At 43.7% G+C, this 26,301-nt stretch overlaps 1 protein-coding gene across 11 annotated transcripts in view; it reads right to left on the reverse strand.

Annotated features, from left to right (window-relative positions):
* The window catches only part of LOC135918972 (mitotic spindle assembly checkpoint protein MAD1-like), a 98,199-nt gene that overhangs the window by 44,794 nt on the left and 27,104 nt on the right, over positions 1 to 26,301 (reverse strand). For 4 of the 11 annotated variants that reach the window (XR_010569837.1, XR_010569836.1, XM_065452693.1 and 1 more), the window contains exons 10-18: positions 25,599 to 25,743; positions 22,358 to 22,489; positions 16,469 to 16,554; positions 16,340 to 16,358; positions 15,089 to 15,211; positions 14,660 to 14,747; positions 8,571 to 8,761; positions 5,821 to 5,990; positions 3,406 to 3,449 (exon numbers count right to left, since the gene is read on the reverse strand). Coding sequence is in view for 8 of the 11 variants with exons in the window: in XM_065452693.1 (XP_065308765.1) it covers positions 5,826 to 5,990; positions 8,571 to 8,761; positions 14,660 to 14,747; positions 15,089 to 15,211; positions 16,340 to 16,358; positions 16,469 to 16,554; positions 22,358 to 22,489; positions 25,599 to 25,743 (949 nt within the window). In the remaining 3 variants the exon portion in view is untranslated. Of the gene's footprint in view, positions 1 to 2,148; positions 3,450 to 5,820; positions 5,991 to 8,570; positions 8,762 to 14,659; positions 14,748 to 15,088; positions 15,212 to 16,339; positions 16,359 to 16,468; positions 16,555 to 22,357; positions 22,490 to 25,598; positions 25,744 to 26,301 lie in introns of those variants that run through there. The other 7 variants (XR_010569838.1, XM_065452694.1, XM_065452691.1 and 4 more) reach the window with 2 other exon arrangements.

A 26,301-nucleotide genomic window follows, 5' to 3' on the forward strand; every position in this document is an offset into this window, starting at 1 on the left:
CTTTAACTTAGCACTGGAACCATAACTTTCACGTCCTGTCATGCATGGCAATAAATGGTAATGTCGCCGGTGCAGGATTTAAAATGACCAGGCACCAAATAATAAACACATTCTTTTTTTCTCTTCATATCAACCACATAATGATCCTTGCTTTGTCGCATGTGGACGAATCGGTGGTCCGCTACCACCACCACACTGTCTACTATTTCAACGGGAGCTAGGCACAAGCACATGAGCTCTGGAATGACCAGCTTAGCTTGTAGCTTTGCAAGGACTAGCACATTCTCGAACCTCAATAAATATCCATCCTTCCCTTCCCTCAGTTATGCAACAAAAACAATCATGCCTGGCACAAAAATAGGTTCATAATATTTTATATTCGTTATAAGCATACTCCTGATTGCTCAGTAACTACATGTTCATTACATGCTAGCATTGGCAAGCAGCATTTCAGATTTACATACTTTGTTACAGCTGATAATTCCTTATATCCACGTATAGACAAGCTGAGGAGACAACCGTGTTGACCCATCTCCCTTTCTTGCCATATTAAACATTGTAAACAGACATGTTTCCCAAAGAGATCACGCCAGTAGAGTTCGTCAAAATTTCTTTTGCCAGCACTTATTTACAGTGCCCAGTGCATCTTTGTGATGTCATGCACTGCAGAGCCACTGCTGCTCTCGGTGCTCACACACTGTCGATGACCACCTGGAAGTGCGCTGACATTAAGAACAAGACACCTTCTACAAGCATTTATGCGTGTACTTTATTTTACTGATACAGTCGAAAAAAGCAATAATGAAACCCTGCGACAACAAAATTTTCACAAAAACGAAGTATTTTCGTGTCCCCAAAGAACGCCCATAGGATTGAATGCATTTCGTACCTCTCGACAACGAAATGCTGCTGTACAGTAATCCCGTTTCAACGCAATTTGCCGGAACATAACCCCACATATTACTTTTTCGCACAAGGCTAGCAGGCTCCAACATGTGCTCAAATGCGATTGCTTTGCACTAAAATTGCATAAAATACCACCACATAACAACTGCGTGGGCGCTGCCATTTTTGTTTACAAAAACAACTAAGTGCCAGGAGTGATCGTATGTGCCGGGAACACGTCATGGCTGCCATCTTATTTGATGATCACCTGTTCGAAGTGGCATGCATGTTGCTACCGGCATGTGACGACGATTTTTGCACACCTAGTGCAGTTTAATGTGCGCCTTGGCGAGCAAAATACAGCAAAAACAAAAAAATCCACGTTCCGCCAATTGTGGAATTGTTTATGGTGCTTGAGATGGCAGTTGTAAAGCCCCTAGGTGGTCGCAGCATGGAGGGCCATGCATCGGACTGTGATTGAGCGATCATCCGGGAATACGCACCCCTTGCTTCAAGAACGCCAATTTCAGTGCCACCTGACAGGCATTGCATGCGGACTCGGCACTGGACATAGATTTCCACAGAGGGGCCATTATCTCGATTGATTGCCTTTGGGTATACTAGACAGAATCACTTTCGCGCCCTGCACCGGGCACATCGGCGTCTATGGGCGACAGCGTGTGCTGGAGAAATGATGCTGTTTGCGTGGAGCGCTGTTGCTCTGCGTCCGGTGCTGAGTTATGCAAGATCCCACACAAAGTGACCATATCTCCGAAAGCAATTGATCGAGAATATGGATCCACAGCAGTGCTGCCACTGCTGATCAACGCATGTGGTGCATTTTGTACTGTCGGCAATACGGTTATATATATTCGAGCAAAGCTTGCCAATGAAGGCTAGCAGAATTTTGACAGTAAAGTTTCATTCTGCAACGTACAGTCAAACCCACTTTAACAATATTCAAGTGTTAAGAAAATTTCATTGTTATAACTGATAATTGTTATAACCGGGTTCCATGAAAAAATCAAAATAGGGGTATGGCAGAGCTAATGTGCAAAAACTATAATGGTGGGGAGGCCAGTGCCTCTCACCACCACCTTCCTCCATCTGGCTGCTGATTGTGTTCACTCGTTTAACTGCTTCCTGGGTGCTCCGATTGCAGATAACAAGCCACGGCTGTTATAACAACTGCAAAGAGGGGTCACTGGTGGCAAGCGATATGCAAGCAGCGCCGAGGCATCGCCTTGTTGGCCCCAAAAGAGGCCTTTTAAAAAATGCAAGAAGGTTGCTGCGGCAGCCTGTCGGCTTGAGAAATCCATAAGAGAAGCTGAGGTTAAATCGCCACAAGCATCAGGACAAGATTGAGGCAGCCTGCCCTACTGTATCATTGCTGCCATTGTTGCTGTCGCTATCCAATATAAGAACATTCGCGACGATCACCTCATCAGCTAGAAGCACTTAGCTTCCAAATGTATAGCTGTGCGCTTTCTTTTCACTGGCAACATCGTGCATTGCTGATGATCAGCGGGCGGATCAGCCATCTACCGTTTCGGCGGTCACATGGTCACGAACGGTAACATGGTCACGAACGATTTCAATGCAACCTACAAAAACGAACACGAGCGACTAAACTATTTGCAAAAATGTGTTGAATGAGGAGCCAGTCAGAGCCAGCGAGTAAGATGCGAGCAGTGCAGTTGGCGTGGTCCACTCATGTTTCGGAGGCTGGCACGGCGTAGAGCTATGGGTGCAGCCCTTTCGTGTTCAGAGGGGTGGAAGGGCGACTGGAAAGAGGCGCATGGAGAAGGCTGGAAAATGAGCTTGTGGCAGCTGGTGGAGCAGTGGGCCATCATGCAGTGGCTCGAATTTCTTTTTTTTTCTTATCAAGGATTTCGCATTTCACTACATTTCGGCTTGGACACCCAGCAGCCACTCTTAATCATTATAACTGATAATGTGGCATCGGGGTATTGTAGTAAGCGGGCTATTTCACCATGAAAAACATACAAAAGTTGACGGTGCAGCAGCTTCTCATTGTTATAACCGATACATTGTTAAAACCGGTATCGTTATAAGTGGGTTTGACTGTATTACCTATCTGTGCTGTCTCATTTTACAACAACGAAATTATAACGAAAGCAAACTTTTAGGTGTTCTCCGCCAATTTCATTTTGAGAGGTTTAACTGTATTAACAAGACTGTTCTTTAAAGAAGTAGTGACACAAAAATTTTCCATCTTGGTTTTTCCCCTGCAATAAGTAGCTAATCGCCCAGTAATCATGGCACGAAACATCATTTGCTTCACAGCATGACAGATAATTATTTGGAGTTTAGTTTGTAGCGACCAGTCCAAGTTTCGGCTTCAGAGAGCAACGAGATGGCCAAAGAAGGAATGTAAACACAGCTGGGCACGTGATTGCAGAGAACTGTGACGTATACGCATGCCAGCGCTCGCCGGCGCCCGAGCTTCGTGTTGCTAGTTCGTCTGCTACGTCTGCGCGTGCTTTGCGATGTCCTCACCATAATCGTCGTCCTCATTTTCGTCCTCCAGCGGCGACGATTTCCTGCAGGCAGGAGTTGCCACCGTATTAGACGTGGCCAACCATTTTTGAGTGGATCCACTACAAAGCAGCGACTTGGAAAGTGCGGTCAGCGACAGCTATCAATATGCGTACGCACTGCTACAAATAGTACGAACCATTCATCAAGGGCACTTTGGGAATGAAGCATAAGGAGCAGGATGCAAGGCGGGGTAAAAGTTGGCATAGCATCAGGCTTGGGGGTACGAAGTCTTGGTAGAAGACCGTCGGACTGCTCTAAGCTCGGCAGGTTTTCTTTATACCAGGCAAGTTTGAAATTAGCAAAACTGGCTGCTCTTCAAAGGGGTCCATTCTAAGTGTCCAGGGGTGCGCACGAACTCGGACCACTCTTGCCGCTCATCGATGCTGACGGTAGTGAACGAGCAAACCAGGCGAGCTGGCGATCGCTAGGAAACGGCATAGGCCTAGCGCGTTGGCCGTCAAATCTGAGGCCCACGGCACATGCGATCCGTCAGCAGCTCGTAATAAAGCACCTATATTCGTCAACGCAATCAACGTCTGCACATTTATGTCGCTTATAAGTTACAATACAATTAGTTTTCCCGGCGCCGTTGATAGCGATGAGAAAACACCTTAGCCAGGCGAGCCGCTTCGCAGAGACGATTGCTGCAGCGGCTGCGCTGACTGCTTGCGAGTCAAAATCAAGCCACTGATTTATTATTTCGTGCAACGTTTTATGACATGCACACTTTTGAGGTCACTTTACTCTGAGTTATTTCGTGTTGTAAACAAATTTTAGCTGATAATCCACGCTGCTGTCAGCGGCGAAAAAAAGAACATTGGAACTGTCGGAGCAGCGAGAAACTTGCTCGCAGGGCCTGCCCCGATGGCAGTACAAACTCGTGACATAGTGTTTTCTCGCTTGTTTACATTCCTTCCTTAATGTCAATGTCGCGAGGTGCTACGTCTTGCTGTTGGCTGCTTGCATGCGCACTTTAAAATTGATTTTAAATATGTTCTAAGCTACATTCGCCGTTTATATTTTGCAGACGATGTGTGTGCCCACATAAATCGATCTCGCACATTAACTGGACTTAGAATTTTTGAGTCCGTACTCCTTTAAGGTTGTTCAACTGCGCATGTAATAAGTTCCCTATAGTAACTACAGTAATGTCATTCATGTAATCTCTGCCAACTTCTTTCTGCACATTTTATAGGTGGCTGTAGTCGCGTGACAGCAAGTGCCATGTTGAATGCTCACACGCCCTCTGCGCTCACCGAGTGGTGCACAGGCACACCGTGATCATCTTACTGAATGCGTCAAGCATTTGATGGGACAACAGGGACTGAAAGGGATACTTTGTGTTCAGAGAGAAGCAACAACAGACGAACAGGCTTATCCTGTGTGAAGTAAGAGCGTAGAAAAAAAAATTGGAGATGTGCACTTGTGACAAAAAACACGTGGACAACACAATTACAGCTGGAGCTTGCCAGTAGAGCCTCTAACAGCACTGCTGGCACTGCTTGGAGAGAGGAAAAAGGTGGGATGTGGCACTAATTTAGTTATTCTAGGGACTTAAGTACATAGCTTTTTTGAGCTGTCTAGTGGTGGTTTCACAACAAGCAGAGCTTTGAAAGTGAAAAAAAAAAGAAAGCATTCAGGGCATCACAAAGTGAAGGAAACAAAACCCACTACAAAGAATTGACAAAAGTCTAGCGATAAGTTGGGCTCCATGCCCATGTAGAAAGGGTTAAATAAAGGAATGCAGTTCTTAGGCTGTGTTCACACTTGGTCTCGGAGCAGGCAGAAGCGAAAAGAACTTGACAAAATCCACCCGCCTAGGCGAAAAAATGGGCGAAAAACCAGGCGGTGAAAAAATCGGCCTCGCACCGATATTTTTCACCACGGTGAAGCAGAAATCGGTTCCGCATCACTGAAAGCTGCCCTAGCATGTAAACATCTGGTCGTAAAATTTAACATTTTCCGTTGTTCATTGTCTATGTTTAAGAGAAGCAACTAGCTAAAGCTATCGAAACTATGTCTTCTTCATCTTCCGTGGTAGACGAAAGTTAAAGACGACACGCGCAGTTGCGCGAAATGATAGCTTTTATTAACTGCTGGGTCAATGAATGGACATACGTTTTGAAATAATGTGATGAACAGCGCCACCACGCGAACAAACATATGCACTAACGTACGCAAACGAACTAGATGGATGTGGGCGAAAGCGGCAGTGGTTTCCATTGCAGTGGCAAAACAAATGTGAACATCTTGTAGATGCGCGGAAAAGGTTTCCGGCCGTTTTGGCTTTTCCGACCGCTTGCCGTATCCCAAGTGTGAACGTAGCCTTAGTGTTGCTTGAGCAATGGCAAAAAACAGTGCACTTTGGCATACCTGATTCACAGCTGTAAGTCTTCGAGGTCATTCCGATGAGCAAAAAGCTTCAGTGTTAGAGCACTGAGAAAAGCTGGGATGCTGTCATACTTCTCGAGGTAAGTGCTAGCCAGTCCCTGAAGTTGGCGCAGATAATCTGTCTCCAGGACATTCATCTTCTGCTGGGCATTCTAGAAAGAGTTCAACAAAGCAGCTTCTATATGCTGCCGCCATGTACCCAATTGCTTTCTAAATTGGAATATACCAATGACCAAGGTCACCAGTATGACGGATCGATCAGTGGCTCGCTTGAGAACATGCTTCAAGCATCCTTGGCACTTCTTACTCTAACCTTACTGAAGATGAGCTTCAGAGTTTATTTTACTTCTGAGTGCTACCATAGAACTTCTTTTAGATCTTTCCACAGAGCAACTCATCTTGCACAATGGAAACAATTTAATCAATGGGAGTACTGCTACTGAAATGTGCAGCCTGACTTAATAAGACATGTGTCACTAAGGAATGGGCAGAAGAAAGTGCTTGGGAGGGAGAGGAGCTCAAACTTTGGTTAAGCAACACCCTAAATTGCCAACCGTCATTGCAGATGTGTTCTACTCTAAACAAGGCTGCCTACCATCGCAGACATTGCTGGCCTGTTGAAGAGTTTATCACTAAGGCCACAGTACTATACTAGCTTTGTTAACCCTTTAAGGGTCAATGATGTTAGTATACGGCGCCGCGAACAAGTCCAAAAATGGTTGTTGTCATATATTTACGGCGCCGTCTGTATGTTTAAAAAGCATGTCAATTTCCTAACTTCTTTTCTGTCATGTGCTGCCACTATGTGAGAATACAGGGAACTTTTTTCGCGCACCTCCCTCTCTCGGTTTTCGTTGCATTGTTTGTTTTAGAGCTAATTTGCTTTCGCATGTCTATATACTACCACTCGCGCATTAGCGCGCGTGCGGGCGGGCAGCGGTTTGCGTTTTGTTCCGTGGCCGGTTTCGGCTTCTTGTGCTTGCAAAACTGATGGCTATTCGTTACTAATCTCTGAAAGGGCGACCGCTTGTCCCTCGCTCGTTTAGTGCTTACAGGGGTGCGCATAGGAAGGATGCCACTGTGCATGCGTTTCTGTTGCTTTTTTTTTTATGACACTCGCAAAAACTAATTGCCTCTGGTTGGCAATAAGATGAAGATTAACAGAAGTTTATCAAATGTTTTGCTTTTTTGATGGGCACACAGCCACACAGTTTTCTTGAGTGCGTGCACCTACGCAGTTCTGTTACGCTATGGATGTACACAGTAGTGTAAGAGCAGGAAAATTTGAGTCTTGCAAAATATTCTTGTGTGCGCATTTTCAAAGTCTTGAACTATTTGTATAACAATGCATCAAATTTTTAATTCTGATAAGTTTATTTCCTTTTTTATTGCTGTTATTCATGAATGAAGAGTAGATATATACAAACTCAAAATATTTTTTTCTCACTTTACGGTCACCCTAGAAAACTTGCAGTAAATTTTTTTTCAAGATAAGTCCGTAGGAAGAATTGGAATCTGCAATAAAGAAAATCGACCATCGGCGGTTGCATAGGGTGAAAAAAATAGACCCTTAAAGGGTTAAGATGGCCATTAAACTAGCCCGGAAGAAATTATGGCAGAGCTTAATTTGAAGACAAAACTGTAGGTATGCAATGACAAAAAAAAAAAAAAAAGTTAGAAGAAAAGGTATTTCAGGTGACAAACACCTTGAACAACTTAATGGAATTGAGTTGTCAAAATGCAGTTCATTTAAATAATACTAGGTTACATTATTGATTCTACAACACTGTACTTTGGTCTATATATAAATGCACTGAATTGTGCTATGTACTTTACAATGACCTCAATTCTATGGTTTTTTAAAGGCTGAGTTGCCCGAAAATGAAATGGCATGAAAACTGCAGATGACCCACTGTACTCCCTAAAATTCTGGACAAAGTTTGATTTTCGCTGTAAAATTATGTGGCAGCGTCATGAGATCAGTGATCCCTGCATCTCTTTACAGAGTTTATGCAATGATGCCCATTCCGTGAGTTATCACGCACAGTGACAATGAAGTGACATCATCTCATTTTTAGGCAGGTAAACACTCCAAGGTGCGCACACATTGTGATTTTGTTTCTTGTGCATGCAAAGACGGTCCAGCTGTCTGCCTGCAACCAGCATTCCTCACACATGAACTGCACATGTTGTAATGCTGCTCAGTAGGGGTTGGCGAATATTTAAAATTTTGAATATGAATTTAATACTCCTTGCTATTTAATTACAGAATTCCCAATTCAAAATTGTCATTTGTCTCAATTTAGGCAAAGCAATTGTTTAACCTGTCCTACCACAGTTTAAACAATGTGCGTTGTTGCAGCCTCACAATCCCCTCCTTCAACAAACACATCCCTCTACATGCCTCTGCTAACATTCTGATCCCTTGTTTTATCACTGTCTGTTGTGGTGCACTAGATAACTGAAAACAGCTGCATCTCATTTACAAGCTTCTTGGTTCACCATGATTAACTGCGCTAGAACAAGGAATGTCACTGAATTGAACGCTTCAACAAGAGGACTTCACTGCACATGCATTACGTGCATCAAATAATGCAATGAATAAGCCTCTATATATCGCCAAATGAACTTCACACAAGCCTTACATTTAACTTTGTTTAGAAATGAGAGAACATTCAATTTGACTAGATTAGATTAGAATATTTTCTTCATCAAAAAGCTCTACTGCTTACTTGAAAAAGCAGGTAGTCGTCAGGAGAGTCAGCATACATGTGCGTAAGCTTGTAGTGACCCTGACTCAGCACATCAATACGGTAGCCAGTCAATGCGTAGCAGCCATGCCGAAAGTCTTGACTGGTTCGGCGAAATGCATCCACAAGACGCCTATTCTTGGCCTCGGCTGATGCCAGCTGCTCTTGAAGGCCTGTTGAGAGCAAACAGTTCCAGATCCGTACTTCTTGTGGCTATTTTCACAAGGTATGCAGTTATTTCAAGCAAAAACAGCACGGACCAACGAGACAAAAAAAGGAAGATAGACACAGGCAGCAAACACCCTTTTCTTTCAAGATTTTGCTAAAACAAGTCTGAGAAAAAAAAAAGAACCTCTTTAAACTAACTAAAAAAAAAACCTCCTTTCCCTCATTCACAACCTTTATGTAACACCAATGGCGGCGTACCGAACACGGCATCGTCACGCTGATTCCCTATAATGCCAGAACGAATGTTTTTAAATTCATCCATTCATTCATTCACAAAACTTGTTAGAGTCCTGAAGCCTGGTCATTTCAAACCAAGGCGGGCCGCGTCCGCGTCGGCACTATCAGGCTGAGCCTTATGGCGCCATCGTGAACCCTCTGGACAGCCCGGAGTTGATCTTGATATCATCTTGTGCCAGTAAAGCCATTTTTCTTTGGGGTCAGTGAGAGTCACAGGACAGCCCGCCAGCATGCGTCTGATGTCAATGATGCCATCGCACATGTTACATTCCTTTCCAATTTCTCTTTCGGGGTGAATTTTATTAATGAAATACAGAGTGGGGTACGTCCCGGTTTGCAGTAAATGTAGCATGACTGCCTGAGCCCTGTTCAACTTTACGTGTGGCAGTGGAAATTGCCTAGGCCCCAAGTAGTACGATTTAGTGATGTCGTTGTAAGTTAGTAAATTATCTTTATGCTCCCCGGAATGGTAAATATCCTTTTTTTTTTCATGCACTATTACGGAGTGGAACAATCTACCTCAACTGCTAATAACCAGTATTGATTCCATTGACCATCTGAATTATCAACATCATTGCTCTTGTGTGAATTGATTACCCGTTTTTTTTGCCGTTATTGTTCTTTTAATTCGCTTAAACTGTATTGATGGTTTGTTTCTACATATATTTTGCTTTAATTGTTTTAGGAATTCCTTCATTACATGAGCCAGCATGTCTTTTCTGTGCTTCTCGCAGGTGATGGACAGAGTTGGTATTATATGCATCGTTAATTTATGTCTGCTAATGTTATATTATGCTTTATTATTATTTGTGTGTCCCTCCTGCTTTGGCCACACCAAGGCCTGCAGTATTGTATAAATAAATATGACAATAAATAAATTAAGCAAAAAAAGTATTTTTCTCACATAGAAGGCACTATCTTAACTAGCAGCATGTCTTGCTACAAGAGTTAATATGGGCTAGTTGGTTGAACATCGACATGCTGAACAAACAGTAGAGACAACAGGACTATGAGAAGACGTGCTGCACCCGTGTTGTCAGCACCCGTGTTGTCTTCTCGTAGTTGTCTTCACTGTCTGTTCAGTATGTTCAGTATATTTAATGAAATTGCTTGTCTGCAAAGAAATACAGCTACCTATATTACCCATCACGGAGAATATTGGTCTATACCCCCTTCAAGTACCAACTATGGTTTGCAAATGACGAAAAATAAGTTACCCAGACTGCTTAATTCCTTACATGACGCTGGCATTGACATCATTAACATAACACGGTCAGAACTGTCGTTACTTATCAGAACCTTCTCCTAACTAATGAATCAAGCGTAATTTCTTTTTCACCTGTATTCACATGTGTGTCTTGTTAAATGTTTGTAATGACATAATTTTTTCTCATTATTTTCTTTCTCCTAATTATTCCAATAATAATCGACCACCGTATCTTTTCACCTTTAATTATGCATCGTCAAGTGTACGCGATTTTCACTTTTATTTATGTATTGCCAAGTGTATGTAATGTGGTGGTGCGTACTATTTGCATTGCTTTTATTTGTCAACCCATTTCTTTGTTCCTTTTTTGTTTGTTCCGCTATAGAAAATTCTCCTGAACTGATTGATGATTGTACTTAATGTTTATATGTAATGTTCTTTGCGTACAGTTGACTACGCTACTCACTGCCACCATGTAACACAGGGGCTAAGGGCACCTCAAGCTGCCTCATTGCAGCTTTTATCTTAGCCCCCGTCATTGTATTTTAGCAATGGAAACAAATAAAGAAAAGAAAAGAAAGAAAAGAAAAGAAAGAAAGAAAGGATGTCAATGTCTTGATAGGCAACTTTTTTCTCTCTTTAATCTCACTCTATTTGTTTCAACAATGTAAAAAGTAAAAAAAAATTCTGCTAGTTAGTTGCATGTTGATGACTATCCAGTGCAGCTCAACCTCATTAACTCAAAATATTTTCAGACAGTAGAATATTGCCGCGACGCCATCTGTACCCAACCACGCTGACGACGAGGACGACGACCTCGTGTGTGCAAGCGAGCGTGCTAGAGAAGAAGAAGCGAACTCTGAACGCTTGTTCTAATTGTCAAGGTTAAAATAACGCTCTCCGCTCTTGTCTCAAGTGAGCCGTGACACTGGTGGAGGTGCTGGGTATCGCATCATCGCCTCATGATAGGGACGACTCCTGCGAGTAGCCCTGCGTCCAGCCCTTCAAGACATCATCCCCGCGTCGAGACACCTGTGCACCGTGCAAGCCGCCGCCTGCAAGGTCTGTGCCCGGAATTCGGTCTCTTGCAACGAACTTCGTCAGCGACCTCAATGACTCAGGAAATGGCGATTCCAAGTCCAACACAGGTGACTATCCAAAACAATCTAGTCCCCTCAAGCTTCCACGGTGACACGTACGAAGACGCCGAAGACTGGCTGGACCAGTACGAACGCGTAGCTAAGGTCAATCAGTGGCGTCCGGACCAGAAGCTTTCTAATGTGTACTTCGCTCTTGAAGGTAGCGCAAGGACGTGGTTCCAAAACTGCGAGGCACATTTGGCAACGTGGGACGAATTTTGCCGTCGGCTACTTGACACCTTCGGAAGCACTGATCGCCGAGATAATGCACAACGACTTCTCGAGTTGCGCATTCAGAAGCCCAATGAAAGTGTCTCCATGTTTGCCGAGGACATGTCTCGTTTGTTTCGTCGCGCGGATCCCAACATGCCGGACTCGAAGAAGCTGAGCCATCTCATGCGCGGCGTCAAAGAACAGCTATTCGCTGGTCTCGTGCGTAACCCGCCTACAACGATGGAAGAATTCATTAAGGAAGCCACAGCAATCGAGCGGGCGCTCCAGCAGCGTTGTCGGCAATACGAACGCCTGACTAACGATGCGCCTGCAGGAGCCGCAGTACTCACAGTGACAGACGAGACCTCGCTGTGTCAACTGATAAGAGACATCGTGCGCGAGGAGATTGCGAAGCAAACTGTGACACCGAAGGAGTTTACTGTTGCTTCGGTCGCTGAAGTTGTTCGCCAAGAAATTCGGCAAGCATTAGCACCTCCTGAGCCGCTCCCTGAACTGAGTCCCGAGCCGCGCTTCGAGCCACGCGCATATAGCTACGCAGACGCTGTCCGTCGCCCACTTTCTACCATGCCGGTACAGCAGTACCACCAGCGGCCACCTATTGCTGCCTGGACACAGAGGGAGCATTTCAGGCGACCCCAGCCTCGCAGGACCGACGTATGGCGCACTGCTGACCGCCGACCATTGTGTTTTCACTGTGGCGAACCAGGGCACATTTATCGTTTTTGCCCTCATCGCCAGCGTGGCATCCAGGAAATGTCACCTGCCACTCCGCGCCAGTTTCCAGAGAGACATCCACGCTTCGACGACAGTGTCAGTCAGGAACAAGGCAGCTCAGCTAATCTGCGGTCGCGCTCGCCGTCTCCATTACGTTATTCTTCGCCGCACCGTCGCAGCTTCGCCGACGTGGTACGAGGCCGCTCTCCAAGCCCACGGCGGGGAAACTGAAATCAGCGACCTCCGGGGGGAAGGTTGCAAGTCGTCGAACCGCCGAAAATCCCCCATTATTACTGAGAAACGAGCACAGCAACCCGGAGAAAAGGGCCGCCGACGAATTTGTAAGTGCCGACCTACTCTTAACAATTGATGGGCACGACGTGACAGCTTTAGTTGATACTGGTGCAGACTTTTCGATTATGAGTGAGCAGTTGGCAGACCGGCTTAAGAAAGTCAGAATGCAATGGACGGGCCCTTATATTCGAAATGCCGGGGGCCAGGTAATGGTACCTACAGGAAAATGTACTGCACGGCTCCAGATAGGAAATACAGCTTTTGTCGCCACTTTTATGATTTTAAAAGAGTGCTGCAGATCACTCATCCTTGGAATGGACTTCTTGCGGGAGTACGGCGCCGTGGTTAACATACGGGACGGCGAGATAACCTTGTCAACTAGTACAGACACTAGCCAAGACGAAGAGCGCCGACGTACATCGTTACGTGTCGCCGACGACGACGTCTGCATACCACCACTATCATGCAGTCTTGTCTCCGTCAGTTGCGGAGAAGAGTTTGACAAGGACGGCGTAGCCGAACAAATAACTGCACTTCTGTTCCATCAAGGTATTGCCATCGCTCGGGGTATAGTCAGCCTAATCGGTGGTCGCACAGAGGTACTACTGACAAATTTTACCAATGAACGCCGGCACATCAGTAAAGGCACCGCTGTGGCGTACTTTGACGAAATGGACCACGTCCAACACTGCTTTGCTGTACAGCAGGAATCAACCACCGATACGATGCCATCTATGCCCGTCGTCGACGTTGACCCAGGTTTAGCGCCGCAACAGAAACAAGGGCTCAGAGAACTGATTGACCATTTTAAAGACTGCTTCTCTACAACGTTCAAGTTCAAGTTCAATATTCAAGTTACAATATTCAAGTTAACTAGATTTTCAAACCACCCGAAATTCATAAAAGCTCTAGAGTGTTAATTGGTCGTACAGGCACATGTAATCTTTATCCCACCTGCTTAAGAATTATTTTATGGAGCCTTGCAAAAATTTTCTCGAAGTGGTTGTAGTGCTCTCCTCTGGAAGAACATAGTATTACAGATCAACCAGAACAAGAGGACAAAGAAAATAGAGAGGCAAATTGAGACGTATGCGCAAGCGCAACTGGCTGGCAGATTGGTTTTCTAAAACGTGTTGGATGTCTTGCCCTGGCCCGCCATTTCTACAGTAGTGACTCCAGACGCAAACATGAGCTTACATGACCTTTCCCCAGCAGGCCAACCTTCCAACCATCTGTAGTAGTAAATAAACCTTCTTAATCACTATAAGATATTGTCATGCACACGTGAACCTCATTATAGATATTCCTGTGCTTGCAGTAGTACGTACAGGTTAGTTTTCATCCAAAGACCACTTGCTCTTGCTTGAACTTCATAAACATCCCGCTGTTTTTCATGTGTACTTCTACGCACTCATACGTCGGAATACTTGCTCTGCACTTGTATCACAGATGTGAGACAGAGCATCAGTGAGTAACCAAGGATGCGAGTGTACACGAGTATGAACGGGGGGGTGAATGTCGGTGAATTTGAGTGGGCGCAAGTTTGAACAGAAGTGATTGCTGGGTAACGTGAGTGCAAACGAAATCGAGTGACAGTGATATTGAGTGGACATAAGTATGAATGTGGGTGTCTGTCGGTGAGTGCAAGTGGAAGTGAGTATGAGCGTGAGCCTGCACTGGTAAGTATGAATGAATGCGACTGAACGTTGGTGATTATGAGACGGTGCGAGCAGAAAAGTAAGTGAGAGCCCATGACTATGAGTGAGCATGAGCATGAATGAGTACATAGCCTACGAAAATATCGCTGAGTGAGTGCTTAAGTATTCTGCCGACCCATGTAAGCACTTTTATACACAATGGCCTCTACCCTGTTTGAGACCTCATACAATAATTACAGAAGCTAGCAGCTATCTAAACAAATAAAAAATAAAACTAACAAAACAAAGCTATTATGTCAGTACTACTTTAAACGGCCAGAGGAACTTCCTGAGAAGAGGAAATCAGAGTGGCTCACTCACTTTTTCGATCAGGAAGAGCACCATCCTGGTCCAGCTTCAGCTGCACCTGAGCAGTCACGTCCTGAACACAGCCAAACTCTTCCAGGACCTGCCAACGTAAACAGTATGCCAAGTAAGAAAATGCCACTACTCATTTTGATGCAGCAGCTGTCAATTACGCATCAGGAAGCTTTAATTTTTACACTCGTCTGGGAAGGGGTCGGGGGGGGGGGGGGGGGGGACGCCCGTGGAGTTTTGCGTGGTCTGCTCCACTGAAAACACGGCACCACCTTTTACTGCAACCGTGAAACAATGTGCATGTCCTGCTTTGCCATAACAACGAAAATGCTAGCAGTATAGCCAGAAGTCATGTATGCCTCATGTTCTATGTACAACACTCAATAGTATAATCAAAGCAATAAAATAGAGAATGTACTATGTCACAGTTACCTTGACCCTTGCGCGTAGCCGCTCGTTCTCCTCTTCCAGTTTGTTCACATTCTCTATGCGTTGCCGAAAAGCCATCTCCAAAGGATTCTCTGCTAAATGCACCACACGGTAGTTTGGATCCTCCTAGAATTAAGACACTCTCCATATCACGAAAACATGTTTGCATGTTCTGCTTTCTTATGTGAAAGTAAGCAAAGAAATGCAAAGAGGATATCGTACTATACGATAAAAGGGGGCTGCTAATAATGTTAACTGCCAATTTGCAAGCAAGGTAATAGTACAGTAGCAACCATATTACTCTTTGCTGCCCTATTTTTGTACCGTTTAAGGAAATAAGAACCCTATGCAGTCTTGACTTTAAGCATAGTACTAGTGATACAACATCTGGTAATCCATTTTGCCCCCCTGTTGCTTCTGTAACATCACAAATTGTAGAAAAAAAGAAAAGATTGCTAAAGCCCATTTTCTAAGGCAGATTAAACAAATAGTTGTGTGCCAATAGATAGATCAGCAAAATAGGCCGAAAGCAAATGCAATGCTATAAAATTAAGCTAGGTTCTGTTTATCTCCTTCAAGTGCTCTGTGTACAATTGTGCACGCAAATATAGTGCACCAAAAGTAAAAGCAAAAACACTGTTGAAAGCAATGATTTTTAAAATGTGTCTCATACATCTTGAAATACTTCTGAATAGATCTATGCTGCAAGTTTTAATAATATGCATAAGGAGTCTCAGTAAAACAAGTTGGATGGCACAATGCTGCTTCTGTGCAGTCAGGTCATAGCAGTCTCATTCCGTGCATCCCACAGTGTAGTAGTTGATTTTGGTCTGTGACACTTTCAACAGATTAAACACATCATACATTACAACTAGACTTTAGGTTAGTTCAAATCACTTGTTAGTGCAATTTAGTGCTTCCAGTATGTGACATACTATATTGTGGCCACAAGTGCAAGTGTTGCGCTGTTGCTGTTGGTTATAGAAATGAGTTACTCCACTAGTTCGGTGGTAAATAGTTTCAGGTCTGGGATGCCTTCAATGAAGTAATTATGTTGTAATTTGCAACATAGGGGTATGATATCTAATTTTACAGAGAATTAAATCACATATACCTATATATTGGTTTCATGGGTGATGCAATATTTTTGGTTGTAGGTGCGACCACTGAGAAGTCTCTGTCCTTTTCATAGTAGTGTCTGTGTGAAACTGTACAGCAACTGTGGTATGAAAGAAAAAATCTATGTTCACTTACCGGCGTAGCATTGGCAAATCTGTTGCGGGGAACAAAGGAGTAAACAAACGTTCAGGTTAGAACACTCGCCCATGAAGACGCAAAGTTGTAGCCATGTCAAGAATGAAAAAAAAAAAGACGAGCACTCACTGAATGTCGTCTGTCTGCACCTGCACACTGGCTGTAGTGAAATCCGACATCCTCTGACATCGTAGCTCTTCTAACTCTTTGTCTACCTGAAGAATGGCCAACAACACGATTTTATGCAAAGCATGCTGCAACATCAGTACAAGTTTGCACCGAGAAAAGAGACGAAAAAACTTGAAACCTGATTCAATAAAACAGCCCCTGACCAACAAGACATGCTGACATAAAAATGTTACATAGCCTTGAAAACATCCTAGCTGAGTTCCATACTTTATAATATCTTGGCAGCGTACTTCAAAGAAACACAGCTATTAGATGGTGGTGGCTTTACAAAAGATGATGTCACACTTTTTCCAACTGAGGCATTGATGAGGACTGCAGTAACTATGCAGTTGTGTTCCACAAGGAAATAAGTAAGGCCCTTTGCTACGTATCAACGCATACATAAATGACATACCAAACATTGATACCAATACTGCATTTTTAGAAGTTATGCAGACAACACTAGTCTGTTCTTTAACGGAGCAAACCTATCAGATATCGAAAATACAACTAAGAACAATAACATTCATATGTTACTAAACAACTCGAGTGCACATAATTCCCCAATAATCAATGCGTCAAAAATTTCGGCAGTCCTTCTTCAAACCAGAAAAAAAATTATATGCACTCAAATAGGTGTCACTTTTAGTTTATCTAATATATGAACTATTTTTGTAGCTAAATGCCTTGGTGTAACGTTTCACAAAAACGTGTCATGGGACTCTTACACTGAACATATCTGTAGTAAACTATTTTCAGCTGCTGAATGACTACCCAACCATCGTTCTGTAATGAAAAAAAAAAAGTTAAGCTTAATATTTATAGCGCTCTGTTCTTTGTAATCACTTAGTTTAGTGAACCATAACTTCTTTGAATACAGTCAACAACCAATTCTTTGGACATGACTGATAAAGGATGGCTTTGTAGTAGTGCCACGTACCTCACAGGGCCAATGTAAAAAATGTCTGAAATTTTAGACATAGAAACCCTTCGACGTTCGATTTCTTGGACTTCCGTGATTGCAGGTCTGAAATGGCATTAATCGAAGCCACCACCACCCACATTTTGATCATCTTGCAGCCTCAAACTAGTGCTTTCGCATGCTGATCCGCTGGCAGCCGTAGCCACCAACGCAGCAATGTTAGACCTAGCTGCTTCGACATTAGCTACCAAGCTTCCTGCTGCTTGGTGAAATGTCTTTCATTGAAAGAATTCCCCGGTGCCAGCAATGGAGCCAACTCCATTTTTGTCATTCTTGCCTACGGCTTCAAAGCGCAAAAAGTATGACAAGAGTCAAACGTTGCATGATGCCAGTTTCCAAGTCAGCTTCGTGGCAATACAGCAGTGCTAAGCGGTGAAGCGTATGCTATGTATTGCGGTGAAGCATATCAAGTGTGGAAATATGCAATTGTTTAGGGACACAGTACGTATAACTTAATTATACAGTAGAACCTCGTTCATACGTTTTTGGAAGAAAAATCAGAAAAATGTACTAACCGGAAATACGCACGATCCGAAGTAAACAAAAATGTGACATACTCCCCCGGTAGTTCACATCTACGTAATGCGAAGCGTGGAATGAATCATTGCAGCATGAGACTCCAATGTGCACTGAGCGGGACTGAGCGGGCCGAGATGTGCTTTGTCGTTTTTGCGGCTTTGCCAAGCTATGTTGGCGCTTCTCGAATGTGGCCTAGGTCAGCAGCATCTTCAAGCGGGACACTTTGGTGGGGGGTTCTGACGTGCTCAATCACCGCAAATCATTCAGACACCTGATGCCAATGTGCTTCTAGCTAGTGGGGCCCAAACGACCCGAAACGTGCATTCTCGTTTTCCTACTGTGTAGTGTTTTAAGATGGCGACGAGAAAGTGATATGAAACTGAGCTGGTGGGCGTCACTGGAATAAGGTGCCTACGATGCCGCTAGAGTGAAATATGACATTAACTTTGTGCTGCCTGCAGCAGAGAATGGTGGAGTATTTAGATTATCACCTATTAAAAGTATGCAGTGCACTTCCAACAGCACAATGCTCCACACGCTGTGAAAGAGATACGTGAAGATGCTTATCATAATAGGGTTCGTTGGCAATAGCTGTTAATGTGGCGTGTGACAACGCAGGCAGAGATTTGTTGATACCAGAATAGGAAATTGAATGTACGCTGGAGTTTTCATGTAAGATGGGCAGGTGAGTACTGCGGGGGTACTGCTGTGGGCCGGTGCTACTGTTCTTGATTGTGCGTCTCACGCCTTTTGTTTACACTGGATATAGCGGCTGGAAAACGTATCATACGATCATAGTTTGGCTACATACTGACCGTTAGTGCCAAAGATCGTGTTTTCCAGGAACATATGAACCAGTAAAAAATAAGCGTAACTGTACTGGGTAATTCTTTGTGTTCTTGATCGTGAATGTTGGCGACGGAAAATTGTACATAACGGGATCGTATGAACCGCCATCTCCTGTCTCAGTACGAGCGCTGATATACTTAGTAAGCTTACTGGAAGGTCTTCAGAGCTATTTCAGATTTGCATCTGGCAATAAAAAGCATGCATTCATTTTGTAAATCTGCCTGATTTTTGGGAAGTTTTTGGGGCCCCTAGTGAGTCCGAAAAATGGAATGTTGACTGTATAATGGAAAGTGATCTGTTACAGAAGAAAGTGACTAGAGTGAATCACGGACATTGCATATGATGCAGATACTAAACTTTTTTCGGATAACTGAAGTTCTTGCACATAATATACTTATCTCTTCTGATATCCCTTCACATTTGCCCTGCGCAGCAAGTGTGAAGAACAATCAGATGTACCTAAACGCCTCAAAACCATAATATTAATAAAGCAACATTCAGTTTCATGTGAAAATAGTGACTGATGGACAATATTCAATACAGTAGAACCAAAGTCCATACATTTTGGGTAAAAACACAAGAAACATGTACTAAGCAGGAAAACATACGACCAAAAGTCACAAAAAATTTAGCAGACTGTAACATAGTTGACATTATGTGTTGTATAAATTGCTGCAGCATGAGACACTGACGTGCACCGAACTTGTGGGGCCTGAATGGCCTGAGATGCACGCTGGCATTGTCAAATGCCAGAAATATTCTGAAGCAGCCGGTCCTAGTTCATTAGTTTTAGTCGAACGACTCGACAATGAAATTGCCTTTATAACGAAGGATTTTCTACAACAAAGACAAAAACAAGTTTCCCTAAACAAAAAAGAAATTTAGGTATCTTCGACAACATATTCGTTGCTTTACAAAGAACGCTCACAGGGACCAGCGCCAACACTGTACTTTACGTTATACATGGCAGCCCCCTATCCCCAAAGCAAAAAAAAAAAAAAAAAAAAGCCCAACTAGCTGAATGGCAGAAAACTATGACGAGGAGTACCAGAGTGGGTGTAACGGTGTAATTATAGAAGTGTACATTATATAATGGTTATACTGTTAGCTGGCACATGCACACACACAAAGAAAAGCAACAATATAATCACAAAAATCTTGGTGCTCACACTCAGTGGCTGCGTTAAGTACTATATCATGCTTCATGAACTGCCCAAGGAAACCAAAACCAGCAAACTCTGCGAACAACAAATTCAAACACATCAACGAAATGTCCTCCTGCAGATGAGGATTTGGACCTATCCGGTTGGGAGTTAATGAAATGACGCAGACTTCAACAAATGCCTGCCATCACTTGTCTTCTTGGTCAGTTGCAGTCGCACGCACTGTCGGCCGAAGTGTGCAATAGGTTATTAGCGACTCCTCTGACTGATCATTTCTTTAATTCACATTAAATAAGCATTTGGCTGGACATGCTTTGCTGGCACTATTACGAGCAGTACAATGCGCACTGTTTACAAAGAGGTGAGCTGTATAACGAAGAATTTTGGAGGTACCAAGTGCTTTGTTAAAGGCGTTTGACTGTATTTCTGTTTGAAAGCAGTTTCACTCTTTAACATACTACTTCTGATGCCATTTGCATGCAGTTACCATCTTATTTTACAAGTATTATTACAACTTTGTAATCACCCTTGCCATACCTGCTCTGTTTTGTTTCTGTCATGTCTCAAAAGGCTACTACAGACCCTGTCAAGCCCCTGCTCAGGCTTTTCATTCATGCTCACTGTACATTTTGGTAAGTGTGATAAATTTGTATTGTATATTCTTCACCACAATCACTGATGCTTGGGCAACCAATCTGTGACTTAGTCAAGTATAGTCAAGTGCAACAGATCAGGCACATACAAAAAGAATAAAGATATGTTGCCAAGAAACTAGTTACAAAGCAGACTACCGTACATTGGCAGATTAAGCATTGCGAAATTATGCTCAGTTATAGAAGATACCATATCTAAAAATAATTTGTGACAGTTTTCTAGTTATCCTGCTGTGTCATATTATATATATATATATATATATATATATATATATATATATATATATATATATATATATATATATATATATATATATATATATATATATATATATATATATATATATATATATATATAGGATGTGGCCTGGAGCTGGCCCTCTTCTCCTCTTTACCATATCTATATGCATGACATCATAACGTGTGCCAGCCAATCATGTGCCTTCCTTTCTCCTCCTCCTCTACGCTTCCCTCTCAGCTCTTTGCTCTCCTCCTCACTTTTGTCACTTTCTTTCATGTTATATCACTGTACTACGTGAAAATAGAAAACACAGGGAAGTAGCTAAAGTAACTTAAGAAACTATCACTAAAAATTTCCGACAGAACCCATTCCGCAATGAACGTCAACATTAATGTGATTAGTATTGAAGCAATGTACTGACACACCATATTTCCATCTCAAAGATGCGTCATACATGAGGTGTGTATGAACCAAAATTGCTCTTGTGCTTTCCAGTAAACAGGCTGTATCATTCAACAGCGCTGCTGTGAAGTCTGCATGTGGCACTTGTGTGAATAAATATTCAAACAAGTTTATCTGACCATATATGACTCACATTCAATTCCGGCCATACAGTGGAAGAATCTTTAAATAATTTTTTTAGCCACTGAAGAGCAGCACATACTAAGTGGAACATAGTTACCAAAGTTGGCATCAAAGAGATTCACGAAACAGCGGCATACACCCAGTGGTATGTACCCAGAACCCAAGTTGGCATCAAAGTGTCATTAAAAAGTGGCGCACAATCGGTGGCATGTACCCTGTGACCAGAGTTTGCATCAAATAGGTTTGTGGCCACCCCACAGCCACCAGTTCAGGAAGCATGCGAGGCATGCAGGAAGAGAATGAAGCCAGCTCAGTACGGTGCGGCCGCAACACAGGTACCGTCTTCTCCATTCCTTCTCAGACGGCATGCGCTGTCTTGAAAGCCCTCAATAAACTGGAGACAGTCCAACTGACCTTGCCGTCACAGGGATTCACTGAAGAGCGGTGCATACCCATTGCCACATACCCAGTTCCGGTTCTCCAGTTGCCCGGGTCGGCTTGAAAAAGGTTTGTTGAAGAGCGAAACATAGGTACACGTGCCACGCACCCACTGACCTTGGTTGGTGCAATGGCTGGTTTCGAAGCCTGTTGCCTCAACACAGCAGCTTGATACTTTAACTATTCGACCATGGATTACCGTGCCCCAGGATGGCGGCAAAATGGTTAGAGAGAGAGAGAGAGAGAGAGGGATGGATGGATGGACAGACAGACAGACAGATGGATCCAGTTAGCCCTCAGAAGGCCTACGAAGCACCCTAAGAACTCTAACTGCATAAAAAAAAAGAAAGCAATAGAAACTCTAATGCCTCTACCTCCTTCATGTATACCAGTCAAAGCAGAATAAAAGTGAACACCCACCTGTTCTAGGGAGTGGCGATAGTCTGTGAGTACATTCTCCAGAAATTGGATCTGCTTGGCAGCTGCAGCGGGCCAATCGGGGCCAGCTTCTTTCTGGTAGCTCTCTATCATGGCCCGGTAAGCTTCCCTCTCCTGACGAAAAAATAACAGAAGCAAGCTTGTTCGTAATCATATATGTACCATAGTTACTTGCGTAATGATCTCACCCCTGAATTTTGTCAGCAAAATTCGATTCTTTTCTTTCCTGTGTAATGATCGCACTCCGAACTTGCTGCAGCGATATGCCGTGTGCCAGGTCTAGCTAATGATGATCACACTTACCATCTGTCGAATGCTATGCAAACGACTCTTCGACATACCAAGCAGTCTGCACGTACCAAACATCCCTAAGCAGATGCCCCATTTTATTCCTTTCATCACTTTTCACACTTCCATGAAAAAAAAAAAAGCTACAACCAAACTTGCCTTGGCTTTATTATTTGTAGGCATTGTAATGGTTGTGGTCAACAACAACAACAACAAAAGAGGCACCTTTCGATTCTTCTCATCTGTACACGTGGGCAAACAACAAATCGCGAGCGGCAACGACAGTAGCCACGTTTACACTGATACATTAGAAATGGACCCTATTCATACGCAGATGCTTGTAACACAGCTAACATATTCGCCCACCCTTAGCGGAAACGTGCTGTATTAGGATAGCAGTCAGGACAAATGCTGCAATTTCCGCAGCATACCCGCCATGTGTTTCTATCTCACTGGCAGCTAAGCACGCCCATCTCTGCTTCTGTCCCCTCAAAGTGGACATGGCTATGTTATTGCCACAGACTTGCCAGTATTAATGATATTATTCATTACTGATATGGAAGAAACTGTTTCAATTCATGTAATGTACTCACAGAAAGAAAAAAATATTGTTCGGCATGTTCGGCTTGCTCCGCCGGCCGCCATTTTTGTTTTGGTGTCCCGCACTGTTACAGCGGCAGCCGCCTGTTTGTTAACCTGTTGTCAACCCGCAGCAAATGCTGGATGAAAAAAAAATTTTCTTTTTGCGGGAAATTTAACCCTCGTAACGATCACACTTCTGAATTTGCTGCAATTTTTTTTTTACAAAAAAGTGCGATCGGTATGCGAGTAGATATGGTATTACCAGTGTCACATAGGCAATTTAAATAGCTGTGGAGCCCAAATAGGATTGAATCTTTAGACAGTGACTGGGTTCCTTTTTGCAAGCTCATGGAAAGAAACCAATTGCAATTGAGAAATTCGATCCCAATCGGGCTTGAACACAATCAAAAGTGCCCATGTGACAGCAGTATAAGACAGGCTCAGTGTTCAAACAACAAACAGATCTCTGTACAAAGAAAGCTGTTGTAGTTCTCTGTACAAAAGAGAAGAAAAAAAAAAAACAATGGCACTACAAAATCAATGATAAAAGAAAAGGGAGAGGAACAAAGCTCCTTTACAGTAATACAGTCAGCGATTGTCTTTTTTGGAGATGCCTAATAATTCGGATGCCTTCGTGGCACTGCCACTTATATTTATAGAGCCAATGTATAAGGGCATCTCAAATTTTAGACACTGAAACCCTTTGCTGCGCAATCTTCCGTAGTTTTTGCCATCAGTGCAGGTTCGAAACGGCATTAATCGAAGCCACCAGCGCTCTCACACACCGATCTGTTTGCAGCTATAGCCACCCACCGTGGCAACGCTACTCCTAGCTGCTTCGACATTTGTCACCAAACTTCCTGCTATTCGGTGCCATGTTATTTACTGAAAGAACTCCCTGCTGTCAGCAATGGCACTAACTCCACCTTTTTAATCCTCGCCGATGGATTCGAAGTGCAGAAAGCACGGCATGGGTCAAGCGTTGCATAATGTAAATTCCCAAAACTCAGCTTTGCTGCAATACAAGTGCATCACGTGGTGAAGCATATACATTGTACTGTGGTGAAGCCACCACAGTACAATGTGCTAAGAGTGGAAAGGGCCGCTTTCCCAAGACGCTGTATGTACAGCAAAACCCCGTTAAACTGTACCCGCTTAAACAGTAGTTTCGTTTTAAAAGTAGTAAAGTCAAATCCTTGACTCAGCGCCACTGAACATAATGTGTTTTGGATCCGCATAAACCGTCCCAGCTTATTGCGTACCTATAGGTTAACACGTAGCGTTTCCACTTTTCGTCGTGCAAACACGGTGGTGCATCGTCTTCATCGGGCGGCCCGGCAGAACAAGCCTCAGAAATCAGAACAGCCTCCAAGTGCCCTGTGCATGCGCGCGTGAAGCCACATCGACATCATTTCGTTGGCGTGCCAGAGAGCGTTGTGGCATCGCGCAAGCGAGGACTTGCGTCATGCCAAAGCTCGGATAAAAGAGACGCCAGATGCTCAGCATAGAAGAAAAATTAGACAATGTTCATGCTATCGAATGTGACACAAAGTCGGCGCTGGCACGCAACAGGGATCTGCTGTTGAGTACGGTGTGTGGCATTTGGAATGCGAAGAAGTTGCCTGGCAGCGCCGCTGCAACCGCGAAGAGATGTCGGCTACATGGTTGGACTTTTTGCCATTGTTGCCGAAGTGTCGGCTAGCAACAGTGATGAGGATGACACGAAAAGTGACAGCATGGGCGATTCAGGCCCGACAGTAGCAGAAGCTGTGCGTGATGTCAGCCTCATGATTGCAACCTTCGCGACGAGAACAGCACCCCGCAATGAAAAAGGTGCCCTGTGACTTCTGCAGTGCTACCGCGCGCATGCACAAAGAATATGTAATGCCAACGAGGAGTCTGCCATGCGAGTGTTTGCCGAGAAGAGAGGGGCTGGCTGAAAAGCTGCCTCGCAGCTTCAGTAAGTTTGAGGCCGCCGTTGTCGCTGCTAGGCTGCCGCGGCATCAAAAGAAAATAACACTTTTGTCGCACGAAGTGAATAAATACTGCATGTTTTTTTCCCCTTTCATTGCACTCTCTCAGAGTTCCGTTTTTGACATGTAAGTGCTCGATCTCATGGTATTTCAGTTAAACAGTACTACCGTTTAGTACATACTTTTTCCGAGATCCGGCCAACTACGGTTTAAGGAGGTTTGACTGTATCACATGCATGCACTTGCTACCTCCAGTTACAGTTTGAGCACTGATACACCTGATATGCCTAATAAGTGTAGTGGCAAGCCTTCAGAGCTTCATGCAGTAGCAACTCACACCAGAAATACACAAGCACAAAAGAGAGAAGCACGGACAGTACCTTCCCCAAGAGAAGCAAGCGTCTCTGCATTCTACGCAGCAATGCTGTCTGCTCATCAAACTGCGACTGGACTTTCACAAGCTTCGCATTTGTTCGTCGAAGCTCCTGGCTGTTGGTCTCTGCCTTGCTCCGTAGTGTCTCATTCCTGAACAAGAGAAAGCAAGTATGTACAAATAACTGCTTAACCCTTAGAGGTCGATTTTTTTTATTGCAGATTCCGACTCTTCTTAGGGATTTATTTCGAAAAAAAATTACTTTAATTTTTCTAGGGTGACCGTAAAGTGAGAAAAAATATTTTGCATTGTTATATATGCACTGTTCATTCAAAAATAACAACAATAAAAAAGGAAATAAACTTATCAGAATCAAAAATTTGATGCATCTTTATGCACATAGTTCAAGGCTTTGAAAATCCACACACGAGAATATTTCGCAAGCCTCAAATGTTCCTGCTCTTGCACTAATACGTACGTGCATAGCGTAATCGAACTGCGTAGGTGCGCGTACTCAAGAAACCTGTTTGGTTGTGTGCCCATCAAAAAGAGCAACACGTGTGACAAACTTCCGCTAATCTTCATCTTATCGCCAACCAGCTAGGGCAATTAGTTTTCGCGAGTCCTAAAAAAAAAAACAAGAAACGGAAACGCATGCATGGCGGCATCCTTCCTATGCGCACCCCTGTGAGCACTAAACAAGCGAGAAA

The sequence above is a fragment of the Dermacentor albipictus genome, chromosome 8, assembly GCF_038994185.2.
Source record: "Dermacentor albipictus isolate Rhodes 1998 colony chromosome 8, USDA_Dalb.pri_finalv2, whole genome shotgun sequence".
NCBI lineage: Eukaryota > Metazoa > Arthropoda > Arachnida > Ixodida > Ixodidae > Dermacentor > Dermacentor albipictus.